The 12956-nt window shown below is 44.5% G+C and overlaps 1 protein-coding gene across 1 annotated transcript in view; it reads right to left on the bottom strand.

The window, feature by feature from the left end:
- The window catches only part of LOC141101246 (ovochymase-2-like), a 117777-nt gene extending 109415 nt beyond the window's left edge, over positions 1-8362 (bottom strand). The window contains exon 1 of the mRNA XM_073590205.1: positions 8177-8362. Coding sequence (XP_073446306.1) covers positions 8177-8294 — 118 coding nt within the window. The 5' untranslated portion in view covers positions 8295-8362. The remainder of the gene's footprint in view (positions 1-8176) is intronic.
- Positions 8363-12956: the final 4594 nt, after the last annotated feature.

Raw genomic sequence — 12956 nt, 5'->3', positions numbered from 1 at the left:
AATGTGAATGGCCTTAGCATAGCCCAATGATGAAATAAAGAAAACAATGAAGAAACCCTTTCTTTCTTACTTTAATAGACAGAAGTGTTGCCTATTTTTTTTTCTTTTCATTTATGATAAAAGGAAACCTGTTAGCCCTGTAAGCAAAAAAATTCTGTTTAACAGCCATTGTGGTAGTGTTCAGGTAAAAATAGGTTTTAGACCTACCGGTAATGATGTTTCCAGGAGTCCATCCTGACAGCACTATGGAGGACGTCCTCCTCCTCCTTACAGGGACAGGAAAGCACACGAGAGGTTAAAAGGCCATGTCCCACCCCCTTTCCCTCAGTGATTTGACAAGTACCACAAGGTGGATGATGCTAGTAACGGTTTAATGAAACAGTCATATTACAGCATATGACATAACATAATACAACATAGTATAACCTACCAGGGAGGGAACTACCCGTGCTGTCAGGATGGACTCCTGGAAACATCATTACCGGTAGGTCTAATACCTATTTTCCAGGACGTCCACCTGACAGCACTATGGAGAGTACCAAAGCACCTCCTCAGGGTGGGATTACTGCTTGGAGAACTTTTCTCCCGAATGCGGTTTGTTGGCCAGCTAACACATCTAGTTTGTAGTGTTTGCAGAATGTATTAAGACTAGCCCAGGTTGCCGCTCGACAAATTTGATCAACTGACGCCCCTGCCCGCTCGGCCCATGAGGCCGATACCGCCCTTGTAGAGTGGGCCTTTAAGGAATCAGGCGGGCTGGCGCCTTCAGCCTGGTAGGCGTCCGAGATTACTGAGGTAATCCAACGCGCTATGGACGCCTTAGAGGCCTTCTTCCCTTTATTCCTACCACCAAAGAGAACGAAGAGGTTCGGGTCGATACGCCAACTATTAGTGGCCTCTAGGTATTCTATAACTGCGCGCCTCACGTCTAGCGAGTGGAGCCGCCGCTCCTTCTCATTTCGGGGATTATCACAGAAAGAGGGTAACACTACCTCCTGGTTCAGGTTTCTTGTGGAGGCTACCTTCGGGGTAAATGCCGGGTCTAACCTAACGATTATACTATCCTCTCTTATCTGGAGGTATGGATCCTTAGTGGATAGGGCCTGGATCTCCCCTATTCTTTTGGCCGTGGTAATGGCTACTAGAAAGGCCGTTTTACGAGTGAGAGCACGGATGGGTATCTTCTCACTAAGGGCGAAAGTGTCCGAGCAGAGGAACCGAAGTACCAGGCCCAGGTCCCATGGTGGGGTGAGCTGCCTAATCGTGGGACGCAGGCGTTGTGTGGCTTTTATAAACCTTATCACCCAGGGATGTGCAGCTAACTGATAATCAAAGAAGGCGCTCAAAGCTGAAACCTGGACTTTTAGAGTGCTGGGCTTGAGGCCTTTATTAAAGCCTGCCTGCAGGAACCCTAGTATGTTAGGGAGATCCGGGGTACCTGCCACGAGCTCGGACCTGCCACCCTCCAGACAGAATCTCCTCCATATCTTCCGATAGATTGCCGACGTCACCGGCTTCCTGCTGGCCTGTAGGGTGGATATGACCTGCTCCGACAATCCTTTTGCCTTCAGGATGTCCCTCTCAGGATCCAAGCCGATAGATGGAGTCTTGCTGGGTCCGGGTGGTGGATCGGGCCCTGGTGGATGATGTCCTTCCACAAGGGCAGCTCGACTGGATCTTCTACTGCCATGGCTCCCAGAAGGGAAAACCAGCTTCTCCTCGGCCAGTATGGCACTATCAATATCACTGTTGCGTGGTCCTCGCGTATCTTTCTGAGCACTGCCGGTATGAGGGCCAGTGGTGGGAACGCATAAGAGAGGGATTCTCCCCAAGTCTGACTCAGGGCGTCTACGCCCTCTGGATGGTCCATCGGATTTAAGGAGTAGAATCTGGGAACCTTCGCGTTCTTGCGGCTTGCGAAGAGATCTATACTGGGGTTCCCCCAGCGCTGACAAAGCTGGTTGAAGATCTCTATGTTCAGTTCCCACTCTGTCGGGTGGATCTGTTGTCTGCTCAGGTAGTCCGCCACTTCGTTTTGGGAACCTTCTAGATGTACCGCGGTCACGGATCGAACTGTCCGTTCTGCCCACGTGAATATCTTTTCCGCCAGTGCCTGAAGTGGTTGATGTCTGGTTCCTCCTTGGTGTTTCAGGAATGCCACTGTCGTCGTATTGTCGGATAAAATGTGGACATGACGACTCTTTAGTACCGACCGGTTTCTCCGCAACGCTTCCCAGACCGCGAAGAGTTCCTTGAAATTGGAGGATCTGGCCTTGATGCTTGCTGGCCACTTCCCCTGGAAGATCTTCCCTTCTATGTGGGCTCCCCATCCCCACGCACTTGCGTCTGTGGTGACTACTACGTATGGAGAGGTTGTCCAATGCACGCCCACCTGAAGATTCCTGGCCTGTAACCACCAGCGAAGGGACTCCTTTACTCGTCCTGAGAGTCTTAGGGGTTTGTCTAGCGACGCCTGACTCCTGTCCCACCTCGCGAGAATTTCTCTTTGTAACAACCGCGGGTGGAATTGGGCCCAACGGACACACTGGATGCAGGCTGTCATAAGGCCCAGGACCTCCATTGCTTCCCTTATGGAGCATTGACGCTTCAACAGACCTCTGGTTCTGGCCTGAATGGACTTCTGCTTCTGCTCGGGTAGCCAGGATATTCTGTCGGCTGAGTCTAGGAGGACTCCCAGGAATACCTTTCTGGTGTCTGGTGTGAGGTCCGACTTCTCCCAGTTGATCACCCAGCCCAGGAACTCCATCACAGTAGTTGTTCGGATCCTGTCTCGGATGAGCGCTTCTTTGGATCTTGCCACCAGTAAGAAGTCGTCTAGGTACGGCACAATCACAATACCCTGATCTCTCAGGTAGGCCACCACCTCTACCACCAGCTTTGTAAAGATCCTGGGAGCTGAGGCCAGCCCGAATGGAAGACCCTGAAACTGAAAATGGCAGGTCCGGGCTGGTGAACTGATCGCAAACCTTAGTAGGCTTTGGGATGAGGGATGAATAGGAACCTGATAATATGCCTTTTTTAGGTCTAGGGTGCACATAACTGCGTCCCTGTCTATCAGAGGAATTGCGGATCGGATTGACTCCATCCGGAACCTCCTGTATCTGACCCAAGCATTTAGTGGCTTCAGGTTTATGATGGTGCGGGCCTCTCCGGATTTTTTTGTAATTACAAACAGGGAAGAGTAGTGACCTTTCCCTCTTTCTGATGGTGAAACTGGTATTATGACCCCTGAGTCTAGCATGTCCTGAAGATCCGACCACATTGCGGAGTCCTCCTGGACGACAGTGGGGGCAATATATCTGTCGGGGGGAGGAGAATAGAGCTCTATCCTGTAACCCTCTCTGATGGTTCTGAGAACCCACTGATTGTTGGTGACTCGCGACCAGTTTGCTGCAAAGTGGCGAAGTCTCCCCCCAATGCCTATGGCGTCATTGTCTCCTCGACCTAGATGTCGATGCAAATGGGGGATCTCTGCTCTTCCCACTTTGGCTGAAGGAGCCTCTGTAGGAGCTTCTATTAGACCTCGCCCGGCCCCTAAACTCTGACTGTCCTCTGAAGAAGGAGCCTCTCCGAAAGGACTGGGACCGTCTGGGCTTTTCTTCCGGGAATCCCTTATTCTTATCAGACACCAGCTCAAGGATATTATCCAGGGCTGGACCAAACACCCTCAGACCCGAGAAAGGGATGGCACATAACTTGGCCTTAGAAGGGTTATCTCCCGACCAGGATCTAAGCCAGACTGCTCGCCGGGCCGCATTAGAGAGGGAGCTGTTTCTGGCCGCAAATCTAACTGATTCCGCCGACGTATCCGACAGGAACGCCGTGGCTGATTTCAAAAGAGGAAGAGATGCTAGAATCTCTGACCTCGGGGTCTTGTTGGTTAGGTTTTCCTCCAACTGCCCCAACCACAGGAACATAGACCTGGCCACCGAGGTGGCTGCTATGTTGGCTCTAATCAGGGCCGCCGACGTCTCCCATGTTCTTTTTAACAAAACGTCCACCTTTCTATCCATTGGGTCTCGAAGACCGGACGAGTCCTCGGCTGGGATAGCCGATTTCTTCGTAACCTTGGCAACCGGGACGTCGATCTTAGGGACCTCTTCCCACGCCTGAGTTTCCTCGGGATCGAAGGGCAGTCTATTTTTAAAGTTTCGGGAGAGTGTCAACCGACGCTCTGCTTCCTTCCACTCCTCCTGGATCATTGCCTTGATGTGCTCGCTCACAGGGAACACCACCTGTTTGCGGGACACCAGTCCTCCAAACATTAAGTCCTGTCTGGACTGTGGCTTAGGGACTTCTTCCATCTGCATGGTATTTCTGACCGCATGTGCCAGCTCGTCCGTATCCTCCAGTCTGAACAGGTACTTTCTGTTCTGTTCCTGACTATCCCCCAGGATCTCGCCTTCTTCCTCCTGATCTGAGTTCCGGAAATCGGATTCCTCGCTAGGGCTCGCCTCTGATACTGGGACTGGTTCCCACCTCGGACGCTTGCGACCTGGCCCAGGGCTGGGGGATCGACGGGACGTAGAGGCCTGAATCTCTTCCCTTATCAGCGACCTCATTTCAGAAAGCAGAGATGGCTGTTCCTCGCCTATGACCCTGGAGGTACAGGGACCGCATAGGGTCTTGCTATAGGTGTCTGGCAGCTTTACTCTGCACACCGGACATCTGACTGATTTGGCGGTAGCTTTCGCCGGGTCCTTTCCCGAGGGGGACTCAGCCGGGATTCCCTTTTCCTAATAATATAAGGGGCACCTCATCAGATCTGGGCTGTGGGGACGAGTGGGGAGGGTGGTCTGCGCTATGCGCACTTACCCCTCCACCAGATGCAGTGTTGCCTTCCATCCCCTGGCGTCCTGATGCAGTCACACAGCCTGGAACTGCCTGTGACGACTCTGGAGAAGGCTTTGGTCCAGGAGCGCGCGCGCCCTGGATTTGAAACCGGCGTCTGACGTCACCGGATGTGATGCTGGTAAGCCGCGCCTCCACTTCCTGCCGGGCATCTGCGCGCAACCGCGCTCGGCGCGAGCCCTCCGGCTTCCCCAGCGTCAGCGTCGTTCTGCGGGCTCGGCCCGCCGCCCCGCTTCTGTCGGTGCCCGCATGGCCAGCCGCCTGCGGGGAGCCGACCCGTCCTGGAGCCGAGAGCCCCCCCACCGGGAGGAACGGCTCCCTCCAGGAGCGCCGTCCTGCTCCTGGCCTTTGGAACTGAGGGACTCCCCACCGGGAAGTTTCGGCTCCGGGACCTCTTGACAGGGGAAGGATTGGACCGGCCGCACGATCCCCTGGGTCCCTCCGGTAAGCTCTCGCGTGTCCCTCCGTGCAGGGACAGGAAAAACACTGAGGGAAAGGGGGTGGGACATGGCCTTTTAACCTCTCGTGTGCTTTCCTGTCCCTGTAAGGAGGAGGAGGACGTCCTCCATAGTGCTGTCAGGTGGACGTCCTGGAAAAAACATTTTAACATATGTCAGTGTAATCGGAAATGCAAGTGTAGGGAAAAATTACTCTATAGTCTCCCTACATGCAGCCAGTTCCAGTCATCAGGGTGGCGTTGGAGCAGTGAATAGTCAGCACTCACAACACAATGAGAGGGCTTTAATCACTCCCCCTATTCCTTGACTGACATCCTGCTCTGTAGAGAGTTTACGGTGCAGGATGTCAGTCATGGGGATGAGGGAGTGGTTACAGCACTCTCACTGTGTCATGAAGGCAGACTATTCACAGACCAGGGCTGCCTTGAAGGATAAAACCAAGGGGATACTTGGATAATATAACACACTTCCCTTCAGATGTCCATGACAATTGGTCCTATCACAGACTAAAATGCATGGACAGGCTGTGGCTGACCGTGACAGCTTCATGCACAGGTCGAGAGAGCCATGGTCAGATCTTGGGCAGATATGAATGGACGTTTGAATGAGCGTTAAAGAGCAAAAGTCATTTTATTTTTATTTAATAAATCAATAGTACACATGAAAATAACAAACTTTGTAATAGATCTTATAAGAGTGTTCTGCTTCTTTCTCCAACAGGACTGATCAGTCATTTTCAAATTCTGAGTTCACAGGTAAAATCTGTATTCATTGAAGACAGACTTTTCCATTACTGAGAAAGGAAATGGCACTGACTATTGATAAGATTTTATGTAAATTGGAGGGGGTGGAGCTCTGGCTGCAGCCCCTCCCTCTCCATCTACAATTCCTCCCCTCTACATAGAATCTCAGTTCTCATCTCCTGTCTTAGTCATGTAAAAATATGTCTTCATTAAATGCAGATTTAACCAATGAATTGAGAATTTTGCATATGAGTAATCAGTCCACAAGGAGAAAGAAGCAAATTTCTCTAATATGATATATTACAAATGACCTTATTTATGTATTATTGATTTATGGAATAAAATTAAAATGACGATTACACTTTAAGTCCTTTATATAATATATTATTATAAGCAATTTACAATAGGCAATTGGATCTGTTTTAACCTAAAATACCAAATTCCAGGTTTGTTTTATTTCTTTTCAGTAATTTCAGAAAAACTGTAGCAAAGGAATTTGACCCGTAATAAAGAAGACAAACTAGGCCATACCTAATAAAATAAAATAATCCTTATTTATCAGCAGCACATGCACAATTCTTAAAAGTCAAGATAACACATGGACTGTGATCTAGTATAGTTTGCTTTGAGAAATTGTATTGCTATAGCATAGATAGTAAAGTTGAAAGTGGACATAACTATACTTGATGCAATCTATTATCTAGCAATATTAATTTTGAGGAAGGTTCAACCTCCTAGTTTGCAGAAGATAATTTACACATCTTATTTCTGAATTCAAATATGTTAATTAGAATAAATCCATGGGAAAGTGACATGTCTGCAGTGATCTTATACACATAACTTTTGACATTTTTACATTAAAGGGGTTGTCCACTACTTGGACAACCTGTTCTGAATTCCTATGTTTCTCCCCTAGTAAAATAATAGCATGTATACACACCTCCAGTTTCGGCATCATTCCAAAAGTGTTGGCACTAGTTCTCCCAGGGATAACTTGATCGCTCACCCAATCCCTGCGGCCAGTCAGCGCTAGCTTGACTCTCCTGTCTTATGGACATAATCGACTTATGGAGGAAGTGAGAGCAGCAGCAGCTCTCAAATCCTCCGGATGTCATGATTTGTCTGAATCAACTGAGTCTACTGAATGGCTGCAGGGATCGCATAAGCGATCGCGTTATGAGAGCCACAGGAGAACCAGTGCCGACACCACTAGAACGGTGCCGGAACTGGAAGTGAATATAAGTGTTATTATTTTACTGGGGGGGGCACAGGGATTCTAAACAGGTTGTCCGAGTAGCGGACAAGCTCTTTAAACTGTGGCAAGATGCAATTTGCCAAGGGTATAGGTTGTATTTGCTGTTTGTGGTTATTTTTTCTTTCTTATACCTTTTGTGCGATTACAGTCTCTGATATCAAAACATTAAAACATATTATTTTTAATAAGCATATTTGAAAATGTCTCCATATAGCCCTAGGCTTGTTTTTCTTTTTACAGGTATGCAAGACACAATGGCCCTTATAGCTTGCCAGTACAGTTTTCTATAATTTATATGGATAAAGCATCATTAACAGTCTCCTATCACAACTGGTCCTAATCTATAACACCTTATTAGGAAATCACAAGACAAAATGGTAACATTTCATATGATAGAATACAAGTTTATATAATTCTTTGATATATTCTTTGATATATTATCATATGAAAAGTATAGTTTGAGTTCATATTTCTATTTTCCTTTTAACTTTTATTGGGAAATGGATGGGTTAATTAGGTATAATTACTAGTTCTCGTGTGAACGTTCTGTATCTCAGGAGACAGTTACAGGAGGAAGAACTTCTCTATCTGTACTGTAATTCTATATTGTCATTGTACTTTTAATGATCCTTGAATAAAACTAAATCTTCCAGAGCTGCTTTAATATCCTGTACATACATAAAATAGCGTAATAAAATATAAGTACATAATACTTTACACAATCGAATCTTATAAGTTACAATGGTGAAAGATTAAAAAATTCAAAATAAACTGACTGTAAAATAATTTTACATTTTAGCGACCAGTTGTTTTTTTTATCAGGTTATGAAAACATTTTTAGAGCTTACCTTCCTTTTCCTGGGGATCTACAAAGTGAAGCACTATTAATGCAATGCATGCCCCAGTCATCAACACAAAAAGGACAATCAAGAATATCTCTAAAGTTGTTAATTTTTTCGACTTCATCCTTCCCGCACTTGGATCCCACTGTGCAAGGAGAACATCTGATGGAAATGTGGATCAGATGAAGACCGGCTGGAGAGTCATCACTATAACATACGCTATCATTTTATCTATATTACTGTGGACTTTGGTCAGTTATCTACAAAGATTCCGCAATGAAAAGCATTTAGCCATGTAAAATGCATTTCTAGTTATTGTATTAATAACCTATTTTTTTTATTGTATATGTAGTCTACAGTCAGAAATTATTCAGTTTACTTTACCCTTTCCACATCTTTTTTTTTTTTTTTTTTTTAACTTTACAGCCTTTTAAAAGAATCAATAATATTTTTCTCATCAATATACCTAGAATAACTTATAATAATTCAAGTTTATATAAGTTTATGTAAATATATTTAAAAAAGGAAACACATTTACAAAAGTATTAAGACTCGAGATGAGTTAATTTGTTTTTAATTTTTAGGTATTTGTTGAGCCAGGGGAGTTTGAACAATTTTCAATTTGATTTGTGCGCATTGCTTATAAGGGTCAACTATAAAGGTTGCCACCATTTTACACGTTGCATAAGATTGTATCAACCAGAGAAAGTTCATGTGACCTTAGACAGGGCAGGGCAGGATTCCCATAATGCCTTGTAGATATCAAATCACATGGTATAGCACAACCAATTAGAAAGAACTTTTAAAAGTAGAGGCAATAAATGCAGCAACCATTTTGTGATGCATCTGGGTAGTGAGAGGAAATTATAAAACTTTACTTTGCCATATAGATAGGAAGAGAGAGCCATAAAACACTAAAAAAATACAGATAGTGTGTATATGTGACAGCACAGCAGTGAAGAGTAGTTACTATCTGTTTACTCATAACAATGTACAGTGAAGGAAATAATTATTTGATTCCTTGCTGCTTTTGTAAGTTTGCCCACTGACAAAGACCTGAACAGTCTATAATTTTAAGGGTAGGTTAATTTTAACATCAAGAGATAAAATATCAAAAAATAAAATCCAGAAAATCACATTGTATAAATTATATAAATTTATTTGCATTTTGCAGTGAGAAATAAGTGTTTGATCCCCTACCAACCATTAAGAGTTCTGGCTCCTACAGACCAGTTAGACGCTCCTAATCAACTCGTTACCTGCATTAAAGACAGCTGTGTTACATAGTCACCTTTATAAAAGACTCCTGTCCACAGACTCAATTAATTAGTCAGACTCTAATCTCTGCCAAATGGGCAAGACCAAAGAACTTTATTAAAATGTCAGGGACAAGATCATAGACCTGCACAAAGCTGGAATGGGCTACAAAACCATAAGTAAGATGCTCGGTGAGAAGGAGACAACTGTTGGTGCAATAGTAAGAAAATGGAAGAAATACAAAATGGCTGTTAATCGACATCGATCTGGGGCACCATGCAAAATCTCACCTCATGGGGTATCCTTGATCATTAGGAAGCTGAGAGATCAGCCTAAAAGTTCACGGGGGAACTTGTTAATGATTTCAAGGCAGCTGGGACCACAGTCACCAAGAAAACCATTGGTAGCACATTACGCCGTAAAGGTTTAAAATCCTGCAGTGCCCGCAAGGTCCCCTTGCTCAAGAAGGCACATATGCAGGCCCATATGAAGTTTGATGAATCTATGAGTGATTGGGAAAAGGCACTGTGGTCAGATGAGGCAAAAATTGAGCTCTTTGGCATTAACTTAACTCGCCGTGTTTGGAGGAAGAGAAATGACTATGACCCAAAGAACACCATCCCCACTATCAAGCATGGAGATGGAAACATTAAGCTTTGGGGTGTTTCTCTGCAAAGTGCACATGACTACTTCACTGCATCAATGGGAGAATGGATGGAGCCATGTACCATAAAATCCTGAGTGACAACCTCCTTCCCTCCGCCAGGACCATAAAAATGGGTCGTGGCTGGGTCTTCCAGCAAGACAATGACCCAAATCATACAGCCAAGGCAACAAAGGAGTGGCTAAAAAAGAAGCACATTAAGGTCATGGAGTGGCCTAGCCAGTCTCCAGACCTTAATCCCATAGAAAACTTATAGAGGGAGTTGAAGCTCCGAGTTGCCAAGTGACAGCCTCAAAATTTTAATGATTTAGAGATGATCTGCAAAGAGAAGTGGACCAAAATTCCTCCTGACATGTGCACAAACCTCATCATGAACTACAAAAAACGTCTGACTGCTGTGCTTGCCGACACCAAGTATGTCTCTCAATGTTAAAATTAACCTACCCTTAAAATTATAGACTATTCATGTCTTTGTCAGTGGGTAAACTTACAAAATCAACAAAGGATCAAATAATTATTTCCTTCACTGTATGTTTAGGTTACTTTGTCATTAGGTAGTCTGTATTTGCATTAGTTGGAAAGGGGTTGAATTCAGCCCTGGAATCCTCAGAGACCTTAATCCCATAGATTAATGTGTATTTTCAGGGCATTTTAAGTACTTGTGATTTGCTGTGAATCGATTTCCTGCAATTTGACTTTTGGGGAAGCTGGCAAATTGTGAATTTCAAAAAATTCACTCATCTCTATTTATCCTCTATTTAATTTTTTTTTTTAGCTATTACAGCCTTAAGTCTAGGTAGGATGCTACAATCCTTCAATTGCTTTTTTTCAAAATCTTGCTCTCAGTCTTTATCAGGATAGATGGGGAATGTTGAGGAATCATTTATTTTCAAGTCTTCCTGATAATTTCTGATTGGCTTGAAGTCTAGACTCTGGCCTGACCACTCATGGACATTACCAGATTTATCTTAAACATCATTTTGAGGGAGAAAATTACCCCTGCCTAACCTCCAGAGCACTCTAGTTGATATTTTCATCAAAGATCTCTTTGTATTTTGCATCTTTCATCTTTACCTCAATTCTATATTTTTCCTGCAGCTGAAAAAAGTCCATAAAATAACGCTGTCACCACCACTTTTTTTTATACCACTAGGACACTATTGTCCATGTGATCAATGATACCTAGCAGACATGGTACCTGGCAATCAAACCAATCTTGATTTCAGCAGATAAGAAATCTTTTTTTCTCACAGAGCTGTTTATGTTACCTTTGATAAACTCTAAGTGAGCTGTGATGTCACTACTCACAGACAAGCTGTGAAGCTGGGTAGTCAAGGGGTCCGGGGTCAGATGCCAAGTGAGAGCATCATAAATAAAGGGGTAAGAAAAAAGCACAGTCAAGTCACATTCCAAGGTCAAAATTCCAGGTACCTAGCAGAGCAAGACAAAACGAGCAAGTCAAAACATATGGTCAAATGCAAGGTTAAAGGTCGAGCATCAAAAGATAAAAATACAGGAACACAGAGTACAGAGCAAGCACACACCAGTTGAGCTAAGCTACAACTGGCAGTAATTTGAGGCAGAGATCCAACAGTCAGTTAATTACCTGAACAGAAAACAGGTGAAGGAAGCCTTGACATGCCCTGGCCATGATTGGATGGCTGAACTGTCAATAAACACACTGACAACTCAGCACTCCTCAGTAGTGTTGAGCATTCCGATACCGCAAGTATCGGGTATCGGCCGATACTTGCTGTATCGGAATTCCGATACCGACATCCGATATTTTTTCAATATCGGGCATCGGAATCGGAAGTTCAAAGTTGATTGACAGCCGAAATGACGTCATCATGATGCGCGGTGTGTGCGCATCATGATGCGCCGTCATTTTGGGCCTTCCGGGGGTCTCTGCCGGCCTGCCGGGGGGCTGTGCCGGCCTGCCGGGGGGCTGTGTGGACTGCCCGGGGTCTGTACCGGCCTGCCGGGGGGCTGTGCCGGCCTGCCGGTGGTCTGTGCACCATGTGGGGGTCTGTATCAGCCTGCCGGGGGGCTGTGCTGATGTCCGGGGGTCTGTGCAAGCATCGTCCGATGGGACTACAAGTCCCATCTGGCGATGCCTGCTACCATGACAGTGATTGACACATTAGCCAATGATGGGACAGTAGTAGTCCCATCATCCGGCTAATGTGTTAAATGTTTAAAAAAAAAAAAAAAAAAAAAATACTACATACATACTACATACATACTACATGCATGCTACATACATACTACATGCTACATACATACCACATATATACTACATGCATGCTACATACATACTACATGCTACATACATACTACATATATACTACATGCATGCTACATACATACTACATGCTACATACATACTACATACATACTACATACATACTACATGCATGCTACATACATACTACATGCTACATACATACCACATATATACTACATACATACTACATGCATGCTACATACATACCACATATATACTACATACATACTACATGCATGCTACATACATACTACATGCTACATACATACTACATATATACTACATGCATGCTACATACATACTACATGCTACATACATACTACATACATACTACATGCATACTACATGCTACATACATACCACATATATACTACATGCATGCTACATACATGCTACATACATACTACATACATACTACATGCATGCTACATACATACTACATACCACATATATACTACATACATACTACATACATGCTACATACATACTACATGCATGCTACATACAATACATTCATACAATACATACATAGACATACAGTACATATAACATAGAGTAACATACTTACCAATACTTGT

The sequence above is a fragment of the Dendrobates tinctorius genome, unplaced genomic scaffold (assembly GCF_039654945.1).
Source record: "Dendrobates tinctorius isolate UK_male_01 unplaced genomic scaffold, ASM3965494v1 ptg000011l, whole genome shotgun sequence".
NCBI lineage: Eukaryota > Metazoa > Chordata > Amphibia > Anura > Dendrobatidae > Dendrobates > Dendrobates tinctorius.
Note: the sequence above shows the minus strand (reverse complement) of the source record. Positions and strands in the feature narration are given on the sequence as shown.